Consider the following 22935-nt stretch of genomic DNA (forward strand, 5'->3'; position numbering starts at 1 on the left):
GGTCTAACCTCACCAGCGGCCTAACCGTTCTTTTTTTAATACGCATCACTGAGAAGCAAAGTTTATGGGGAGCTCACCCAACTAAGAGGGGCAACATGGCAGAAAACACAATTTTAGGATTTCAATTACAGCAACAAAAAAGAGGCCTTTGCAAGAGTTCTAGCTGTCCTGACACTTACTCATTCCTACAATAGTATAATGAACCCAGCAGTGTTAAAAAACATTCAGATATAAACAAAGTAATTTGAATCAGCCAGTAACTGAGCTACAAAAAAACAAAAAAGCTTCTGTCTGTCTCCCACAGTGCCACTATCTCCAGAAATCTTCTCCAAAAACCTCATAAAATAAGTATTTTCTGTATGATACCCAGAAAGTCCCCAAAATTTAGGTTGATCGATATTTAAAAAGAAATTTGCACCCATTTCACGCTGAGCAGCAATTTCAAAAGCCTTGTGAATCTATAGGCCTTTTTTCTGAACTTTGCAGGGAAGTGTGCTTAAACACAGTTCTTGCTGGAAAGGTGATAACATGCTTCTGGACCCTGGTGTAGAAATGATCTAACTATATTATAGAATTGTATACAGTAAGTGGGCTAGCAATATCCATGTGGAAAGCCATGTGATAAATTGAATCATGTACCTTAGTCTCTCATGCACTCTGTACACTATATCCACTGGGGCTACTAGCATTCCAATTCTCTTAGCAGCTTCAAACAGATGGTACTTTTTCAGGTGGGGGTGAGGAGGAGGGAGGAGTACAAACCTCACAAATGTGTGACATCCCCACTGTGCAACAGCCCTACCTGAGGTCCAGAATGGGTAATATTCAGCACTAACATTGCTTCTTGCTATAGTCACTGAAGGTCTGATCTCTCTACTTGAAGTCTTCTACTGATTCAGTAAAACACTTCCTTCACCATCCTGCATCACTGATCCATTCCATTCCATTCTCGATGATCAGTCGCTCTTTCACATTCACCCCTGTCACTACTACCTAACTCCACCAGTTAAACTTAAATTGTAACAAGGAAACGAACAATAAAAAAGGCTCAATCTTACAAAGTGCTGAACACTACTGTGAAATGTTGAATGCCCTCAACTCCCAAAGGTTTTATTGGGCATTGTTGGCACCCAGCACCTTATTGGATCTAGCCCAAGTCCTTTGAGGACAGCATGAGGACAGTAAACTCTCTCAAAACAACTGACAGATTGTCAGAGCCTCTTGGGGAAACCCTAAAATGTAACTAGCTGAAAAAAAAGTAAACAGATTTATCAGAAGCATGACCCCCTCAATGGAAAGGAGCAGATGCTCTTTCAGTTATAAGAAACAGATTTTAAATTTCTACATTTATCAAACATCCTTGTCTGGATTAACTTTTATGGTTTTCTTGAAATCAAATAAGATTATGGCAGTACACCTCATGAGCATGAAGTCTGGGCTTGCAGAACTAACAAAAGTGGCAACAGTAGAGTCAATCCTAAGCCTCCGTGGCTAAATATTCAAGATCCGGACCTGCCAGGTTTCCCCTTGACAATCAATTTAAAAACATGGGGGAAAAATACAGATCATAACATGGAATTATCAGTTTCAACCCAGAGACCCAATCCTTGTGCCTTTTTAGAGATCATTTTGGCACTGTCTCGTATACCTTCTCTGTTAACTAAAAACTCTGGAAGATAGAAAAATTCTGGGATAAGCTCCTTCACATCAGTCATAGATTCATAGGAGGAGAGGCGCCAAGTTGTGTGGGTAGAATGAAAGGTTCTGTCTGGGATGTCAAAACTTTGATCTGCAAAGAAAAACACAGTTTCCGTTTATTACCTTGACAAGAGGAAAACATACAATACCAATTGCACATTGGTGACCTCAAAAAGTTCAAGTTCACCAACTTTGCTTGGCTGAGGCCTGAACATTTAGATCCCAATTGCTACATATGAGATCTAGAGCCATAGAGACCAGATTTTTTGGAATAGATCACAGAAGATGTACAGACATTTTTAGAAGATGTAGAGTTTTGTGAGATGCACAAAGAGTTCATGTACTACATGTTCTCTTTATGAAAGCCTCAAAAGGGTCCACCGTCAAGGTAGGTCAGATTTCTAAGTTTACCATACTTGATAATTTCACTTTAATTTTCATTTGTCATATTTAACAAAATTAATCTTACCTTGATAAGCTAAGAACATTTTAGTGAAAGGAGGCATTCTAACAAGAAAGTGAAGTACGGTTCCACTGTTGGAGTAATGAGATCCATAGTGATAAGGCTGCACAGGAGGCATTGGGTCATCCTCTCTAGCTCCTTTGCGGTACTCCTCTTCCAAATACTAGAACAGGAACAGGTAAAGCATGGGTGTCATATCTTACCCAACATGCTATTTAAAAGCTATATTGCTAGGATACTACACTAAGATATACATCTTTCCAGCACTTCACTAGTGCCTTCTGTCCCAGACAATATCTGAAGAATTTAAGCTCTCATTTAGAGGAAAGAGCCTCACCTGGTGGGGGGTTTTCCCTCCCCCCCCCCCCCCCAGTTGTAAAAATAGCTTCTGTCTGAAGTAATTATTCATTTTTACCACACAATATTTTTCTGGAAGAGACCATTCCAATAACTGTTTCCAATGCTTCAGGTTACACCTTTCAAAACATTAACCATGGTTTTTGGAAATTGTACTAACCATGGTTTGTCCTGTTCTACACCTGCAGTTAACTCCGTTCAACACTAATTCAGCTGCACCTGTTACTTTAATCTTTTTTCAGAAATAGGCAACTTCTATAGTGTGGACCAGGTGCCATTTCACCTTTAGAAAAAAGTATAACTTGCAGGAAAGAGACAGAATCCTGACTCTTCAATCCAAAAACTTATCCTTAGGGGTGGCAAATTTAAAGGGATAGTAAATATGAGTTTTTGTAACAAAAATGCAGAAAAATCCCATCAAAGAAATTTTCAGAAGTGCCAAAGTGACTTAGGAGCCAACATCTTGCATTCAAAAGAGGACTTAGGGCTAGATTTACAAAAAGATATCTAGGCAGAGATGCGGATACACATCTTTGAAAATCTCAGTAGGTGCCTAAGTGAGGTTTTCCTAAATCTGTTTGAAACTGCCACTGAAAATATGAATGTCAGGTTCACTACACTAGAAAGCCCATCACTCACATGCTTGAGCCCATACAGCAACCTAGTAATAAAGAACTGACATCACCATGGCAATGTACTGACTGACAATCTGTTAGATCATTTTACATAAATATTGAATGAAGAGGAAACAGTGCCATACATCGATGGTTTCTGACAAAATTTCATTTTAAAAACATCAATTCAACCACAAATGACAAGTGTGCACATGCATACTTAAGCTTTTAAGCAACAGACCACCTGACTTTCACAATATATTGCTCTAGCGGTAAATACTATTCTTTCTGTCCAGGAACACTGTTGTGTCATAATGTGGGTTTTTCACACTAAACTTAAAATCAAAACAAGTTCATACACACACTTTTGTCAAAGCACACTCCAGATCTTGATGCAAATCTAAATGAAAGGCCCATGTGTAAATGCTTTCCAGCCCCATCAAGTCATTCTCTATGGACTTTAATGGGGGTCCAGGAACAAGATACATTTGTGGACATGGTCACTGTGACTGCACCCCAAATTCACCATAGTAATATTATAATATGGTTATGGCATAATTATGATGCATTTTGTGCAAGATAAGTCATGTGAGGAGTCATTGAAAAAATTATGATTTGCTGAATATGATTATTCTATTTGTCTGCATGTATCATTTTTGTATCTGAACACTATGTATCTGTACTTCAAATTTAGTTATGCATGGGAAACGCCCACCCGGCAAGATGCTTTCAGTCTAGAGAGCTGGTTGGGAAGGGCCTATTCAGGGCAATGAGCCATTAGGGAAAACAACAGGCCTTAGGAGAAGCTTATCTCCCCCTCGCGAGCCTTCCTGAGAATGCTCCAGACAGCTTGTAAGTAATGGCTGCTATGACTCTACAAGGACATGTGACCAGGCCACATGATTCTAGACTCCATCTTGGGATGTTAGTATTTTTCCACAGACCAGTCTGGGAACCAAGTTTTGAAACAAAGGACTCTGGTCATATGCTAAAGCTATATAAGGCAGGGAGTGACATCATCTGTAGTTCTTCACTCCCCACACAGGAAGACACCTGGAAACACCTGAGGAACAAAGACTGAACTGGAGGAAGTGCTGGACCAAAGCTAAACGGATTTCTAGCCTGTGTATGAAAGACCTGGGGTTTCCAAGCTGTAAAGCCAGTGCAGCTTGTCCCATAAGAATCTGCAGCCCGCCTGTTTCGTCAGCCAGGATGAGAATTTGCTAGTTCATATCCTATCTTTCTAGTATCTTAGTCTTAGTTTGTGTTTTGTTTATTTACTATGTAATCTGCTTTGATCTGTTTGCTATCACTTAAAACCTAACTTATGTTTTAATCCAAACCAGTGAGCCTTGATTGGAGTGCTTGTGGAAAATCTCTGCTTGGTTACCACAAGTATACATTGTTCTCTTCACATTGTGGGAGAGGCGGACCGGGTATTAAACCCATAGACTGGCCAGATTTGACCAGGGCAGGACAGTACTGCTCTGGGGTCTTAGGCTGGGAAGCTGGTGGTTAGAGATCCTGTGTGTAACTGCAGGTGGGTGTGTTTCTATCTATGTGAATGCTGGTGAAAGTGCAGGCTGGAGGGCTTTGCAGCTTGTCACAGCAGCACAGTGTGAAAGGGAGCCCAGGCTGGTGGGTCAGAGGGCTCAGTGGTACCCCAGTTCCAGGTGGCACCCCGGGGGAGAACTGGTCATAACAAACGCTCACTAGCAACAGCAGGCAGCACTAATGGAATACTAGTTCTACTCTATATGATCAGATCTATTTTCAAACTAGATTGATGTTAGGAGATTAGGAAATACTTTTAAAGATTTTGTGCAGTTAGTTTAATTGATAAATGACCCAGAATGTTTGAAGGCAAACATAACTGTTCTGTTGCATACTAGAAAAAACCCAGATGTACAATATAATTTTTTAGACCACAAAATGCAAGGCAATTTACAGAGATATATTTCTTTAGCTTCTTTGGTTAACTTCATATGTATTTATCTCGTTGGTCATGAATTTAGACCCCAACATACATCAAATATAAAGTACCAAAAGATGCACTGCAGTTTTTAGGATTAAGTTTTTTCTTGTTTTCTTATGTTCTTGGTTACAAAGAGACAGACATAAGACAGAAGGGAATCCATTTCCTGCTAACTGTTTTCACAATTGACTATAACATGCTGAAAATGTGAAGTCCCACAGAAATACATTAAAAAAAAACCCCGCCACATTGTTTTGGTTTTAGATACCAGAAGAAAACATTGTAGAAATGAGAGTTTAAGATACCTTGTAAGTATCCACATATCGATCTTCCTTTTCTTTAGACTGTACAGCTATGGGTTTGGCTAGATTTCTGTAATAGGAGAAATGTTGACATCTTATTTTCATAATGAAATTAGAAAATTCACTTCAATGTACATTAACATATACAAAGACTGATCTTTTTAGCTAAATCAGATTAAGAAGAGTTAAAATATAGAAGGACAAATACAAAGGCAAATCCTAACAAAACTCTACATATGCGTTTAGGAAAATAAAATGACTATAAAAATACGTTCGTAATTTAAAATTGGCCATTTGATGTTAGTGCTAGAGGAATGAAAGTCATTCGTCCATAGAACAGCTACAGTATAGGCAACAGGTCACATACTCCCCATACTGCCCCCACCAGCATGTTTCAATCTTGACTTGTAGCATCCCTTTAAGAGTAATGCCTTGTCTACTGTGGCAAGGCACCTCCTCTGTGTTGCCAGAATTAGCACAAATCAGCCCACTCTGGCCAGTGTGCGTCTTCCCCCTCTGTATTTTCTTATCAGTATTTTCAAGGTAGGCCTCAGTTCAGGCCCAAGGAGCATGGTTGCCAACCCTCCAGGATTAGCCTGGTGTCTCCTGGAATTGGTATCAATCTCCCAGTGACTATTGAAAGCAATCCGGGAGATTCCCCACCACCACCACCACCACATGTCATGTCACTTTCTTAAAATATCCTATTAAAATCTCCCGGAATAGCTTCAGTTAGAGTTGGCAACCCTATCAAGGAGGGTTCCTCCAGCTAACAAAATGAAATCAATTAACAAACACAAACAAAGGGGAGTAACTTTCCCTGCTTCCTTGCTGTGGAGGGTGTTGTCCTGTTGTTGGCCCCAGATGTGTCAGTTCTTCCCCTAAACACGCACTCAGCTTTGGTTATTTCCCCTGTAGGGAGGAGAGCAGCCTCTCACCCTGGAGAAGCCTGTCTCCCTGCTGCCACTAGCCCTGCAGCAGCTCGTCTCTCCTCCCAGTCTCTCAGAGGAGGGGTTTTTAAAAGGTGTCAGGAAGCCCTTAATTGGACTCAGGTATCCCTAACTGACCTGAAGTAACACACTCTCAGTTTATAGGAAAAAGGGCCTCTCTCATTCTAAGGCTAACATACCTGCCTTCCATCACTCCTCTTGCACCAGATCCTGCACGAGGGCGCGCCCCACCCACCCTCCACCCCAGGCCCGCCAGACCTTTTTATCGGGCCCCTGCCCCGTGGACCCAACCGACCCCCTCACTGAGCCGGCTGCACGAGCTGCAGCTGGTCTGCTTCCAGACCGCGCCAAGGAAACATCTATACACGCTCGTGCTCCATACCCTTCACACCCTCACCCTCGTGTCCCACCCAGATACAAAATGGCGGGACCTCTTGCCACCTTTGGAGGGTGAGGAGCCCCAGTGGGCCAGCCTATATTCTACCTTGGTTCTGAGGCTTGCCGGGGATATCAGTTGGCGGCTCCTTCACGGAGCCGTGAGCACGGGCATGTACTTGGCACAGTTCACCCCTATGCCAGACACCTGCCCCTTTTGCGGCATGAGGGAAACTCTGGCACACATATTTGGAGTGTGCCAGGCTGCCGCCCCTATTCCGGCTCCTCACGAATATTTTATTATGCTTTTGGTTGCACTTTTCCCCTCACCTTCTTATTTATACACTCCCTATCCGCGGCCCCACAAAGTCACGGGATCGCCTGGTCAACCTCCGCCTGGCCCTAGCTAAAATGGCCATCTATAAAACCAGAGTCAGGAGGTTGGCCGATGGAGTCTCCTGTGACTGTGGGGCCTATTTCCTATCCTCTGTCCATTCACGTATCTGGGCAGAGTTCCTCTGGGTGGTGTCCACTGACTCCCTGGACGCCTTTGAGGAGCAGTGGGTGCTGTCCAGGGTTCCCTGCTCAGTGTCCCCATCCGGTTCCCTTCGTTTGACCCTTTGACCACACTCCTGTTCCTGTTATTTCATTAGTTGTCCCCCGTATTTATTTGGTGTCCAGGTCCTGTGGATCCCCCTCTTAGGCTGGGGGGGGGGAATCCTTTAGCAGTGGGAGGGCTTTGCCCGCCCACTTCCTGGATCCCAATAGGATCACTCCTCTTTCTCGATACAAGTGGTGGGACCTATTTCCATCTGCTGAGGGTGACGAACCCCATTGGCCAGTCTGTATTCTGCCTTGGTCCCACTGGCCACCGGGAATATTAGTTGGCAGCTCCTTCATGGAGCCGTGAGCATGGGAATGTACCTGGTGCAGTTCACTCTTATCACAGATGCCTGTCCCTTTTGCAGCATGAGGGAGACCCAGTTGCTGCCCCTTTTCCAGCTCCTCCTGGATTTACTTTTGTGGTTCTAGCTACACTTCTGCTCCCAGCTTCTAATTTATGCACACCCCATTTGTGGCCCCTCCTTGTCAACCTCCTCCTAGCGATGGCCAAAGTGGCCACCTATAACACCAAGGAGAGGATGCTAGCTGAGGGAGTGCTCTGCAACTGTGGGGCCTATTTCTGTTCCTCTCTCCATTCACATATCCGGGCAGAGTTCCTTTGGGCTGCATCCGCTGGCTCCCTTGACACCTTTGAGGAGCAGTGGGAGCTGTCCAGGTCGGTGTCCCCTTCAGGTTCCTTGATTCTGACCCTTTGACATTCACACCTGTCTTTGTTTTCAGTTTTGTTGTCCCCCATACTTATTTGAGTCCCAAGCTCAGTAGTTCTTGCCCTTAGGCTGGTTGAAGAATCTTTGGCTGGTGGACGGGCTTGCGACTGCCCACCTCCCAGAACCCAACAGGACTACTCCTCTTGCAGTTGCCTAGCCTGACTTTTTCACACTAGACACAAGAGCTGCACCAACTTTACTAAAATCCATTTTAAAAATCAATGTAGTTAAGATTGTGCCTGTGTGGACCCTCCTTAGTCTGTTTACAACTAGCTGATATAGATTTACCTTTGGTAACTGGCAAGTTGCTCATATAGCATAATTCTGGTTTTGGTTATGTTTTGCTAAATTGTCAGCTCTTTGGTTACAGGCTGTTTTTTGTTTTTTCAAGGCAAAGGAATGTATATCAGGAAGTGCAAGACAGCAGGTATTGAATGAGACCTGCCAACTACTGTGAATATAAATGCTGGTAACAGGTATACTATTCAAATTGACTAGATGAGCCAATGTTACATTCAAATACCATTAGACCAGATGTGTTTCCTAGCAATCTTCCTAATTAAGTCTTGGTTTATCAGGGTGATCACAAGTGGATTTTACTGAAATAACCAGTTTAATGAGTTATTTGGAAAGGAGTAATTTCAAAGATTTCTTGTTACCTATAAACAGATGGATCATTTAGGTCCAGTGTTTCGCTGGTGTAGTCAGAAAGTATAAAGGGAAATACTGGATACTGCATGAGATCATTGAAGGAACGGCCAGCATGTTTGTTTAAATGAGTCAGGTATTCAAAGTTGGTAATCTGTGCTGTGTACCATAGGTGGGTCAAAGCAGTAATGTTCCCATACTCCAAAAGATTAGGCAGGTTGTTCGTTAAGATGTTGTGGTACACATCATCACGGACCTAAAAAAATTATTGTAGTTTTACTCAAGCAACACATTTAAACTGTCATAAACTACGTCTCCTCCTACAGTATGTAAGATTCTCTCATTTACAAAGTTCTAGAGATCTGCTAAGATCAGAACAATGTGATAAAAAGTCACAACATTACGATATTGAATTGGTTTAGTCCTGTAAGGAGAGTGATCCTGGAAAACCTGGATTTGTGCTGGAAATGGCCCAACTTGATTATCATACACATTGTAAGGAGAGTGATCACTTTAGATAAGCTATTACCAGCAGGAGAGTGGGGTGGGGGGAGAGAAAACCTTTTGTAGTGGTAAACACCCATTTTTTCATGGTTTGTGTGTATGAAAAAGATCTTCTGTACTTTCCACAGTATGCATCCGATGAGGTGAGCTGTAGCTCACGAAAGCTTATGCTCAAATAAATTGGTTAGTCTCTAAGGTGCCACAAGTACTCCTTTTCTTTTTGCGAATACAGACTAACACGGCTGTTACTCTGAAACCAGAACATACCTGTGACACACATCCTGTCTATCAAAAAGCCTGGCTGAGCCCTTAACTCATATCAGCTTCCAGAAGTATCTAAGAATTCAAAGAAGCCTACCCATCATTTTTCTTAATGTACTCCATGAAAATACACATTTCTTCAATACATAATTATAAAAAATACCTTTATATACATATTCTATATTACCATGCATTAATGCCACACTGTTACCTTTGTGTTGTCAAAAGCTAAGAGTAAAGTTCTGCCATTTGTTAAAAATATTTCCACAGCATTGTCTCTTAATTGCCACCATCTCTTATGAACTTCCTTGATTTCTTCATATGTCCAAGAAAATGATGCTGGTTCAGTTTCCCTGTGAAAACTCTGAAGAACATATAGTACATTGATACAGAAAATGTTTTGCTCACTAGCCTTTAAAACTAGTCAGTTTCCATTTATTTATACTGCATACTGTAAACTCATGCTCTGTGTGTAGTAATTTACTTTAAACTTTGGCTTGTACTTTTGAAAATATTTAAGCTACATTTCTCTAATAGACAAAGAATTAAGTTGTTTATCAAAAACTTTATATAATGAAAACTATCTAACAGATCATTTGTTTTTAATCTGTTTCACCCCTATGTCAATACAAGACACTGTTAGGAATCACAACAATTAGCTCAATCAAATGTCATTTTAGGGTAATAAAAACAGTTTTGTTTTTTAATTTTATTTAAACACAAGTTTCACCTTTCAATAGATAAGTATATTATGATTCCTAATTCTGGGGTTCTGGTCCATGACTAAGGCTCCTACGCACTACTGTAATATATAATAAAATCTGTTATTTATATATAACAATATATAACATATTAAAAGACTGGTAGAATTGGGAATAATATTCTCTTTATTCTATAATGGAAGTTATCAACCTTACTCAGGGTATTTGTATGTTATTGCTGAAATGTTGGCAGATAAGCATTTTAAAATTCTCAAATAATCACACACAAATAGAGTAACAGTCTATGAATTCAAACTCCCAGATATCTTAATATACAAATTAAAATTATGGTGATTTTAATTGATAAAGCACCAAAGTTATTCTCAGTTCTAATATAGAAGAATGTGTGATCTGTGAAAAACTTGAACTCATACTCACAGAACTTTCTATTGTGTCGGAAGCATTGTCTTCAACGAAATACATTCCATATTTGCCTGCAGAGAGGAATATTTATACAAAAGGTGACCGTTACTATACTAATTTGTCTTTACTTTTAACATCCATAAAATGATTAGACATGATGTCTAAAGCACTAACTATGCTGTTCATAATAGTAAGTAAAAAGGACAGCAATTGGTGGAAATGAGGTTAAGTAATTAAATATTTGTCAAAGGATAGTATTTAACAAAACAACAATAAACCCAATGAGCACACTGTGAAAACTGTAGGAAAGGAAGGCCAAACTGACTAGTTGGGTAAGCAGGTGCAACTCCAGTAGTCACACAGAGTTAAGGCCAGAAGGGGACCACCATATTATCTAGCCTGTCCTCCAGTATATCACAAACCATTACCACAATAAATGCAGTTACAATCACCTAAACCAATTATTAATTTAGCCTGGAATGTCTGTTTTTAATAAAATTCATATAGAGGCTGTAGATATGTAAATAAACCGAGACTGAACAAAACATTAAGTGCTCATCTTAGAAATTCATTATATAAATAAGTGCACAATAGACATGCAACTCAAAGCAACAACACACAAATAAAATATTCTGTATGTGGGGTAATCTATGACTATTCATCATCCCCTGTAGTACAATATGTGGAAAGTCGAGCAACATTTCGGCTATTCCAAAATACATATGAACCATATGTCTGGACAAAAATCAGTTGTGTGTTAACTTTAGAAAATTTAATCCATATGTTAACTGTGACACTGGCAGATCAGGCGCCAGCTCTTGCCAAGACTGCAGGCATTAGCTAAGAACTAACAAACTCATAGCTGGAGACTAGACTAGTTCACCTGTACCTCAGTTTTGCTCAAAATAGGTATTAGTCTTATAAGAATGTATTTAATGTTTAGACTCTGAAATGTTTGCAAGTTGCTGCATGCATTAATCTCACTTGTAATGTCGATATTCTATGCTCTAAGAAAATATGTAAATTTTGTCTTATAACTTCATAAATGTTTGCTCTGAACTTGCAAACCCAGGTACAGGAATTGTCATGCCACTTCTCCGCACTTCTCCGCCCCTCCCCACCACCTATTCAGGAGGACCATCAAAATTTAAATGGGGCCATTGTAAGACAAAGCTTTGTTAATTGTCCCATCCACCCATGGTTAAGTAGGTGCAGAAGGCCTGTAGCTTTGAATGCTGGAAGAGGTAAATGAAAAATCTTCACATCAACTCTTTTTTCCCATCTCTTTGCCAAACTCTCACAGGGCTAGAGAAACCAAACTGAAGTCAGAGACCCTGGTCTATCCAGAAAGACACTGAATTGACCAGCTGTTGTGACCTGCACTGGATGTGCCATGTTTGTCTTTCTTCCACAGGACAGAAGCGACTTTGTCTGTACAAAGTGCAAGCTGGTCTCCATATTGGAAGAGAAGGTTCAAGGTCTGGAGCAACAGGTATCGACCCTGCGTTGCATAAGAGAAACTAAAGATTTCCTGGACTGACATCAGGATATGCTTCTACGGACATAACGTTCTGAAGATTCAGAGCAGGCTGCACTGCGGGGACAGGACGACAGTGAAGAAATTTGGTAGCATGTGACCTCCAGAAGAAGAAAGGGAAGCGTCCATGTACCAGCAACGCAGAGACAGGTAAGTAACCGTTTTCATGTTCTCTCCACAGGTACTAATGCGGAGAGTGGACAAGATGATACATTTGAGGGAAGGGAACAGAAGAAGACTTCACCCATTGGAAGGCATGAGATGCACTGTCCTAGGGTTGGGGGTTCCACGACCACTGCTCCCAAGAGAAGGAGGCGGGTGGTGGCGGTCGGGGACTCTCTCCTCAGGGGGACTGAGTCATCTATCTGCCGCCCCGACCAGGAAAACCAAGAAGTCTGCTGCTTGCCAGGAGCTAGGATTCACGATGTGACGGAGAGACTGCCGAGACTCATCAAGCCCTCGGATCGCTACCCCTTCCTGCTTCTCCACGTGGGCACCAATGATACTGCCAAGAATGACCTTGAGCAGATTACTGCAGACTACGTAGCTCTGGGAAGAAGGATAAAGGAGTTCGAGGTGCAAGTGGTGTTCTCGTCCATCCTCCCCGTGGAAGAAAAAGGCCTGGGTAGAGACCGTGGAATCATGGAAGTCAACAAATGGCTACGCAGGTGGTGTCGGAGAGAAGGCTTTGGATTCTTTGACCATGGGATGGTGTTCCAAGAAGGAGGAGTGCTAAGCAGAGACAGGCTCCACCTAATGAAGAGAGGGAAGAGCATCTTCGCAAGCAGGCTAGCTAACCTAGTGAGGAGGGCTTTAAACTAGGTTCACCGGGGGAAGGAGACCAAAGCCCTGAGGTAAGTGGGGAAGTGGGAAGCCGGGAGGAAGCAGGAGCAGGAGTGCGCGAGAGGGCAGGGCTCTTGCCTCATACTGAGAAAGAGGGATGATCAGCGAGTTCTCAAGTGTCTATACACAAATGCAAGCAGCCTGGGAAACAAGCAGGGAGAACTGGAAGTCCTGGCACAGTCAAGGAATTATGATGTGTTTGGAACAACAGAGACTTGGTGGGATAACTCACATGACTGGAGTACTGTCATGGATGGATATAAACTGCTCAGGAAGGACAGGCAGGGCAGAAAAGGTGGGGGGGGAGTTGCATTGTATGTAAGGGAGCAGTATGACTGCTCAAAGCTCAAGTACGAAACTGCAGAAAAACCTGAGAGTCTCTGGATTAAGTTTCAGAGTAACAGCCGTGTTAGTCTGTATTCGCAAAAAGAAAAGGAGTACTTGTGGCACCTTAGAGACTAACCAATTTATTTGAGCATGAGCCCACCTGATGATCACTTTAGATAAGCTATTACCAGCAGGACAGTGGGGTGGGAGGAGGTATTTTTTCATATTCTCTGTGTATAAATAAAGTCTGCTGCAGTTTCCACGGCATGCATCCGATGAAGTGAGCTGTAGCTCACGAAAGCTCATGCTCAAATAAATTGGTTAGTCTCTAAGGTGCCACAAGTACTCCTTTTCTTTTTGGATTAAGTTTAGAAGTGTGAGCAACAAGGGTGATGTCATGGTGGGAGTCTGCTATAGACCACCGGACCAGGGGGATGAGGTGGACGAGGCTTTCTTCCGGCAACTCATGGAAGTTACTAGATTGCAGGCCCTGGTTCTCATGGGAGACTTCAATCACCCTGATATCTGCTGGGAGAGCAAAACAGCGGTGCACAGACAATCAAGGAAGTTTTTGGAAAGTGTAGGGGACAATTTCCTGGTGCAAGTGCTGAAGGAACCAACTGGGGCAGAGCTCCTCTTGACCTGCTGCTCACAAACCAGGAAGAATTAGTAGAGAAAGCAAAAGTGGATGGTCGAGTTCAGGATCCTGACACAGAGAAGAAAGGAGAGCAGCAGAATACGGACCCTGGACTCCAGAAAAGCAGACTGACTCCCTCAGGGAACTGATGGGCAGGATCCCCTGGGAGAACAACATGAGGGGGAAAGGAGTCCAGGGGAGCTGGCTGTATTTTAAAGAATCCTTATTGAGGTTACAGGGACAAACCATCCTGATGTGTAGAAAGAATAATAAATATGGCAGGCGACCAGCTTGGCTTAACAGTGAAATCCTTGCTGATCTTAAACACAAAAAAGAAGCTTACAAGAAGAAGTGGAAGATTGGACAAATGACCAGGGAAGAGTATAAAAATATTGCTCAGGCATGCAGGAGTGAAATCAGGAAGGCCAAATCACACCTGGAGTTGCAGCTAGCAAGCGATGTTAAGAGTAACAAGAAGGGTTTCTTCAGGTATGTTGGCAACAAGAAGACAGTCAAGGAAAGTGTGGGCCCCTTACTGAATGAGGGAGACAACCTAGTGACAGAGGATGTGGGAAAAGCTGATGTACTCAATGCTTTTCTTGCCTGTGTCTTCATGAACAAGGTCAGCTCCCAGACTACTGCACTGGGCAGCACAGCATGGGGAGGAGGTGACTGCCCTCTGTGGAGAAAGAAGTGGTTCGGGACTATTTAGAAAAGCTGGACGAGCACAAATCCATGGGGCCAGATGCGATGCATCCGAAAGTGCTAAAGGAGTTGGCGGATGTGATTGCAGAGCCATTGGCCATTATCTTTGAAAACTCATGGCGATCGGGGGAAGTCCCGGATGACTGGAAAAAGGCTAATGTAGTGCCCATTTTTAAAAAAGGGAAGGAGGAGGATCCTGGGAACTACAGGCCAGTCAGCCTCACCTCCGTCCCTGGAAAAATCATGGAGCAGGTCCTCAAGGAATCAATTCTGAAGCACTTAGAGGATAGGAAAGTGATCTGAAACAGTCAGCATGGATTCACCAAGGGCAAGTCATGCCTGACTAATCTAACTGCCTTCTATGACAAGATAGCTGGCTCTTTGGATGAGGGGAAAGCAGTAGACGTGTTGTTCCTTGACTTTAGCAAAGCTTTTGACACTGTCTCTCATAGTATTCTTGCCAGCAAGTTAAAGAACTATGGGCTGGATGAATGGACTATAAGGTAGATAGAAAATTGGCTAGATTGTCGGGCTCAACGGGTAGTGATCAATGGCTCCATGTCTAGTTGGCAGCCGGTATCAAGTGGAGTGCCCCAAGGGTCAGTCCTCAGGCCGATTTTGTTCAATATCTTCATAAATGATCTGGAGCATGGTGTGGATTGCACCCTCAGCAAGTTTGCAGATGACACTAAACTGGGAGGAGAGGTAGATATGCTGGAGGGTAGGGATAGGATGCAGAGGGACCTAGACAAATTAGAGGATTGGACCAAAAGAAATCTGATGAGGTTCAACAAGGACAAGTGCAGAGTCCTGCACTTAGGACAGAAGAATCCCATGCACTGCTACAGACTAGGGACCAAGCAGCTAGGCAGCAGTTCCACAGAAAAGGACCTAGGGGTTACAGTGGACGAGAAGCTGGATATGAGTCAACAGTGTGCCCTTGTTGCCAAGAAGGCCAATGGCATTTTGGGATGTATAAGTAGGGGCATTGCCAGCAGACTGAGGGACGTGATCATTCCCCTCTATTCGACATTGGTGAGGCCTCATCTGGAGTACTGTGTCCAGTTTTGGGCCCCACACTACAAGAAGGATGTGGAAAAATTGGAAAACGTCCAGCGGAGGGCAACAAAAATGATTAGGGGACTGGAACACATGAATTATGAGGAGAGGCTGAGGGAATTGGGATTATTTAGTCTACGGAAGAGAAGAATGAGGGGGGATTTGATAGCTGCTTTCAACTACCTGAAAGGGGGTTCCAAAGAGGATGGCTCTAGACTGTTCTCAGTGGTAGCAGATGACTGAACAAGGAGTAATGGTCTCAAGTTGCAGTGGGGGAGGTTTAGGTTGGATATTAGGAAAAACTTTTTCACTAGGAGGGTGGTGAAACACTGGAATGCGTTACCTAGGGAGGTGGTGGAATCTCCTTCCTTAGAAGTTTTTAAGGTTAGGCTTGAAAAAGCCCTGGCTGGGATGATTTAGTTGGGGATTGGTCCTGCTTTGAGTAGGGGGTTGGACTAGATGACATCCTGAGGTCCCTTCCAACCCTGATATTCTATGATTCACAGATCTCTACAACTCTGTCACTCTTCGGATTTAGATCGTAACTCATTTGTTTATATATATTTGCTTGCTTTAACCTGTAAATAATTCTCTTATTTGTTTTTCCTAATTAATAAACCTTTAAATAGTATCAATTGATCTGGGGTAAGCGACTGGTCTCTTGGGACTGGGAGCAACCTGAATATGATGTGATTTTTGATGTAAGTGGCCATTTATCACTAAATCCAGTCTACGTGGATGGCAAAAGAGACTGGAAAGTCTAAGGGGATTGTCCGTGACTCCATGGTGAGACTGTTGCAGTGATCCAGGAGTTCACATTTGTTACTGTGTTGGTAAAATCTAATTATAGAACATACCACCAGTTTGGGGTATCTGCCCTGTTTTTTTGACAGTCTGCCCTGAGGTAGGCACTAACAGTCGTTAGCCACTCCAGACACTTTTTTTTTTTTTTAAACACAAGAACATTTAGTCATTGAAACTGTTACACTTACCTAACAACAATTCCCCAGCTGTCTCTCTAGAAGGTGCTACATTGATGCATCTTCGATTCACTCTGCATATATACAAATAGAAACACTTACTACAAGTCATAAAATTCAGTAGATATCTAAAATTAACAGCCTCAAATACTATACACTATAACCAAGTAGACTTTTCCTTTCTGTGACCCCAAGTGTTCAAATCCCAAAGGAATGTGTAAAACTAGCTCTCACCTCTTTAAGAGTTGTGAGCACCTGAATAAAACAGTGACAACGTTCAAACTTTGAGAGAAATACCAAGCTCAAATTTTATAATATATATTCACTTGTACAAATTTAGGATTTGGTGCTTTCCACATGCCCCAGCTCTTTTTTATGTTAAGCTAATTTGGTACTTGTGAAAGGTGCTGGATTTACAGCACTGCAAAGTTAAAATCTAGTTATCCATTGAATATGTATAGTATAGGCCGTGAAAGTGCATATTTACTCAGTCAACGAAGGGATGAGAATATAATTCAGTCTCCACAACCGTTCACTTCTGGGCCTCTGCTGAAAGCACCAACAAGTTTCAATTGCAATGCTGACATTTGGAAATGAACCACAGCAAAGTCATTGATCATAGGCCCAATACCTGCCAGATGGTAATGACTTTCTACTGATTGTTAGGCTTTAAAATCAGCAGCCTAGAAGTGAAAAGCTCCGTAAACCCACTACAATCTCTCAAGTCACCCACTCTACTATATTTGCTGTTTTTAATTTATGACAAGCAAGTGAAGCAGGTGCAAGTTAAGTCTTCTTAAAGAAGAATATTTCCTTGTTGGAAAACATTGTATGATCTTATCCCTATTGTTCATCTCACGGTTGCCCCTCATGAACAAAGGCAAAAAATAAAAGTTTCCTTTGAGTAAGATTTTTTTCCTAATTCAAAGCTTACCTTATATTCTCACTTGCTGCTTTGTCTTTTACAGTGGAAGAGTGAGAGGAATGTGTTTTGTCTTCAAAGAGGTAAGACAAAGGGTGTTTGATCACTTCTATTGAAAAGAAAAATGTAAAAGAAAAATTGATTAAAATATTAACACTCTAGCTTTTGTGAAAATTTAGTTATAATCTTAAAAGTATTACCTTCCTGTTTCTGCCTATCTCTGAGCAGGTACTTATTTGGTATAGTTAAATAGCACCTCTGCAAACGGCGCCTCTCTCGGTTTGGGCCTTCTGTTGGATCTAGTTGCCAAGATGTTGGGTAGTAGACAGGATCATACCAGAGTGCTCTGAAAATGAAAATATTTTAGCATTTTAGAACAACATGACAACATATATATCTCATTTATTCTAATTAATTTTTTAAAAATTGGTCAACACAACCATTACAAACAGGCATGAATTTCACAGTGAAACACTGTCCAAGTCATGTTGATATAAAACAGAGGACTGGATCCTGCAGCCCCTTAGTCTCATGAGCTGTTCCATGGATTTTAATAGAACTACTCATGAGTAAGTACTGCTGGATTGGTCAGCAAACTGCTTGAAAGTTATCAAGGGAATAAGTAACAGTACTGTTGCATAATGTGGTGCTTAGTAAATTAAATTGCTACACTCAGATCTAATATAGCTTGTCATCATAATGGACACACTGAAGTTTGAGACCACACATTGTCGGGGGGGTGGAGGGGGAGGAGGAATAGCTCAGTGGTTTGAGCTTTGGCCTGCTAAACCCAGGGTTGAGAGTTCAATCCTTGGAGTGGCCCCATTTAGGGATCTGGGGCAAAAATTGGGAATTGGTCCTGCTTTGAGCAGGGGGTTGGACTAGATGACATCCTGAGGTCCCTTCCAACCTTGATATTCTATGACCCTTTCCTTTTTAAAAGGTCTTGTACGCTTTTGTTTCCGCAGTAACAAGATACAGCATTTTTGTTGCCAGTCAAGATTTCTTGATTTGGCTTAATGCATTTGCAACAACACTGGCTGGAAGATACAGTTTATGCAAAACACTCAAACAAGATCTTTGTATTAGTCCTTCACTTTTGCTACTGTACCTTTCTAACGTAGTATAATTTTATGTTGTTCCTTGCCCTTCGCCCACTAGGTACACTGATTATACTTGATAAAGGGCCAATCTATAGATATTTCAAGATCTAAAAATGCTTTCGATTGTCCACTTACATACAGGAAAATATACTTAGTAGGGCTGTCGCTTAATCGCAGTTAACTCACGTGACTAACAAAAAAATTAATCGTGATTAATCACTGTTTTAATTGCACTGTTAAACAATAGAATACTAATTAAAATTTAGCAAATATTTTGGATTTTTTTCTACATTTTCAAATATATTGATTTCAACACCACCACAAAATACAAGTGTACAGTACTCACTTCATATTATTTTTATTACAAATATTTGCACTGTAAAAATGGCAAACAAAAGAAATAGTATTTTTCAATTCACCTCAGACAAGTACCGTAGTGCAATCTCTTTACCGTGAAAGCACAACTTACAAATGTAGGATTTTTTTTTGTTACATAACTGCACTCAAAAACAAAACAATGTAAAACTTTAGAACCTGCAAGTCCACTCGGTCCTACTTCTTCAGCCTATCGCTAAGAGAAACAACTTTGTTTACATTTATAGGAGATAATGCTGCCCACTTCTTATTTAAGTTACCTGAACGTGAGAACAGGTGTTTGCATGGCATTATTGTAGCCAGCATTGCGAGGTATTTACATGCCAGATATGCTAAACACTCGTATGCCCCTTCATGCTTTGGCCACCATTCCAGAGGACATCTTCCATGCTGACGACGCTCATTAAAAAAAACTGCATTAATTAAATTTGTGACTGAACTCCTTGGGGGAGAATAGTAGGTCTCCTGCTCTATGGTTTTACTCTCATACTGCCATATATTTCATGTTATAGCAGTCTCAGATGATGACCAAGGACATGTTCGTTTTAAGAACACTTTCACAGCAGATTTGACAAATTGCAAAGATGGTACCAATGTGAGATTTCTAAAGATAGCTACAGCACTCGACCCAAGATTTAAGAATCTGAAGTGCTTTCCAAAATCTGATTGGGACGGGGTCTGGAGCATGCTTTCAGAAGTCTTAAAAGAGCAACACTCCAATGCAGAAACTATAGAACCCAAACCACCAAAAAAGAAAATCAACCTTCTGCTGGTGGCATCGGACTCAGATGATGAAAATGAACATGCGTTGGTCTGCACTGCTTTGGATCGTTATCGAGCAGAACCCATCATCAGCACGGACACACGTCCTCTGGAATGGTGGCTGAAGCATGAAGGGATACATGAATCTTTTGTGCACCTGGCACGTAAATATCTTGCAATGCTGGCTACAACAGTGCCATGCGAACACCTATTTTCACTTTCAAGTGACAATGTAAATAAGAAGTGGACAGCATTCTCTACTGCAAATGTGAACAAACTTGTTTCTCTGCGCGATTGGCTGAACAAGAAGTAGGACTGAATGGACTTGTAGGCTCTAAAGTTTTACATTGTTTTGTTTTTGAGTGCGGTTATTTTTTGTACATAATTCAACTTTCATGATAAACAGATTGCACTACAGTACTTGTATTAAGTGAATTGAAAAATACTCTTATTTTTACAGTGCAAATATTTATAATAAAAACATAAAATGAGCACTGTACACTCTGTATCCAGTGTTGTAACTGAAAATCAATAGATTTGAAAAAGTGGAAAACATCCAAAAATATATATATAAATAGTATTCTATTACTGATTAACAGTGTGATTAACTGCAATTAATTTTTTTAGTGGCCTGACAGTCCTAACATTTAGCATTTCACAAGAGCTTAGAAGCTGCAGCATTAGCAAGTCACATTCATCTAATTTTGTTTTAAAATCACACATACATTTCAATTGCTTATAATATTAAAATCACAAGTGTACAGAATGGCCACATTTAAGTCCAGTAATACAGATCTAAAATGGCCACCACTTACCTATCATGTGTAAGTTGCTGAACAAGTTCCTGCCAATGCCTGCTAGCACTTAAATCTGTTTTATACATTCCTCTAATGTGCTGAATCACCTTCTTTCTTTCCATTCCCTGCGAAAAAGAGACTGCCTGGGTGATGTCTGCAGCGATTTTGGAAATATCTTTTGACTTTGCATCCAGACGCTGAGAGAGACTGAGAAAAAAGTAATATGAACCAAATTACAAAATGCCTAATGAATATTTAGTACTGAGTGAAGACAGTGTACTGAATGCCTTAGAAGAGGGGTTCTCAAACTTCATTGCACTGCGACCCTCTTCTTAAGAGAGCATCATTCAGTGACAGATCGTTGGAATCCTTTCACAGAGAATTTAAAAGAGTCTAGCTCTTAAGTACATGATCACTTAACCCTGAAGGCTTTCATGAGCTTACATGGAAGTTTATGAATACTGTAGACTCAGGGGTGTCTAAGAAAGATGCTAATCCCACAACATGATTTCAAAGTTTAAGGCAACATCCTCATGAAGATTCCACACTTAGTACGGGTAGATTGAGCTTCAAGAAAAAAATCAAAAGGGTGACCAAAAGCACTTGGAGTGGCAAACTGCAGGATCATGAACTGAGACCTATCCTTAAGTATTTATCTCTGGAGAAACAGCTATATACGGTATTTTGAAAATTACTCTGCACTTTATACCTTCCTTGTTATATATGTCACTCGGCTATTCTATTTCTTGCCTATATTCTACATGCTAGGTGATTTTTGTATGAAAGACACTTTTATAAATGTAAAGTCTCTGAATTATAAGTGATCTGAAGTCTAAAAAAGGAGTTTTTAAATGGATGTTATATTTACCTATTACAATATATAAACTAATGCCTCTATTACCAGGGAATAGAAAAAAGGGCCCAATATGTTTATTCCATGTATCATTTCTTCAATTTTATGATTTTGTTCCACTGTGTAATTAGTGCATATTTTCCCTTTCCATCCAGGACCCCATAAAGTTATTTAACATACTGTTTCAGAGACAAGGCTGATTATTAATTTATTATTATTATTATTATTATTATACGTAAGTCAGCTAACAAAGTGTCTGGGCTGTCTCTCTACATCTCTACATTTCAGAGTAGCAGCCGTGTTAGTCTGTATCCGCAAAAAGAAAAGGAGGACTTGTGGCACCTTGGAGACTAACAAATTTATTGAGTACAAGCTTAGTTTCTAAGGTGCCACAAGTCCTCCTTTTCTTTTTGCGGATACCACATTGATATACTTTATTCTGGATGATGTAGTCTATAAAGAGATAAAGCTCTTCGGTTTGGCCAAACACCAGTGTGGAGATCCACATGTGTATTTTCAAAGGGAAAGAAAAAGTGAAAGATAGCAACTAAACTACATTATGAAGAATAGTGGAAAGATCTGAATAATCCATCACAAACTATTTAAGATTAAACTGCATCAAGAAACAAGAGTCTGCAAAGCTCAAAAATGCAAATGCTAAGGCAAATATATGGAGGTTACTTACTGTAGCTAGAAGTTCTTCAAGAGGTGTGATCCCTATCTATATTCCACACATTTGGCACGCATGCGCACCATACGCCTGAGTCTGGAGATTTTAACAAGCAGTGGCCATTGGCCCACACATGCGTAACAGATCTCCTCATGCTCCCAAGTGAGAGAGATAAGAAGTGCAAATTGACATCCTCTCAGTTCCTCCTCTTATTGCAAATCTAATCAGATCCACAGCAGAGGGGATGGAGGTTGGGCAGTGGAATATACGTAGGGACCACACCATCTCAAAGAGCCTCCAATTACAGTAAGTAACCTCCACTTCAAGTGTTGGTTCCTATGTATATTCCACAAATGGGAGATTGACAAACAAGTATCAGAGTGGTGCTGGGTGTGAGGAAGTTGGCCAACGAAGATGTCTGTAGCACTGCAGATCCACTGCTGCACCTGCAGCAGAGGCTTGGACTAGTGCCTAAATATCTAGCAAACGTGTATGGAGCTCAAGGTAGGTGCTTCTGCATATGTCCTTCATTGGTACCTCCTGTGGTGGCCTGAGCTCTGATGGAGTGGGTCGTTATACTGCCCAGAGGTGGAACACAAGCTAGTCTGTAGCATTCGATCATGCAGCCAGAAACCCTCTGAAAAATCTGAGAAGATATAGCCTGACCATGGGCTCTCCATGTTATCACGATGAAGAGTCTTGGAGACTTTCTGATAAACTCTGTTCTTTGCAGGTAAATGGCCAGTGCATGCCTTATGTCGAG

The 22935-nt window shown here is 41.4% G+C and overlaps 1 protein-coding gene across 1 annotated transcript in view; it reads right to left on the reverse strand.

The window, feature by feature from the left end:
- The window catches only part of LYST (lysosomal trafficking regulator), a 175964-nt gene that overhangs the window by 25308 nt on the left and 127721 nt on the right, over positions 1 to 22935 (reverse strand). The window contains exons 33-42 of the mRNA XM_048843805.2: positions 20668 to 20856; positions 17813 to 17958; positions 17625 to 17721; positions 16703 to 16764; positions 10618 to 10673; positions 9690 to 9842; positions 8725 to 8969; positions 5413 to 5479; positions 2168 to 2324; positions 1649 to 1789 (exon numbers count right to left, since the gene is read on the reverse strand). Coding sequence (XP_048699762.2) covers positions 1649 to 1789; positions 2168 to 2324; positions 5413 to 5479; positions 8725 to 8969; positions 9690 to 9842; positions 10618 to 10673; positions 16703 to 16764; positions 17625 to 17721; positions 17813 to 17958; positions 20668 to 20856 — 1313 coding nt within the window. The remainder of the gene's footprint in view (positions 1 to 1648; positions 1790 to 2167; positions 2325 to 5412; positions 5480 to 8724; positions 8970 to 9689; positions 9843 to 10617; positions 10674 to 16702; positions 16765 to 17624; positions 17722 to 17812; positions 17959 to 20667; positions 20857 to 22935) is intronic.

The sequence above is a fragment of the Caretta caretta genome, chromosome 3 (genome assembly GCF_965140235.1).
Source record: "Caretta caretta isolate rCarCar2 chromosome 3, rCarCar1.hap1, whole genome shotgun sequence".
Taxonomy (NCBI): Eukaryota; Metazoa; Chordata; order Testudines; family Cheloniidae; genus Caretta; species Caretta caretta.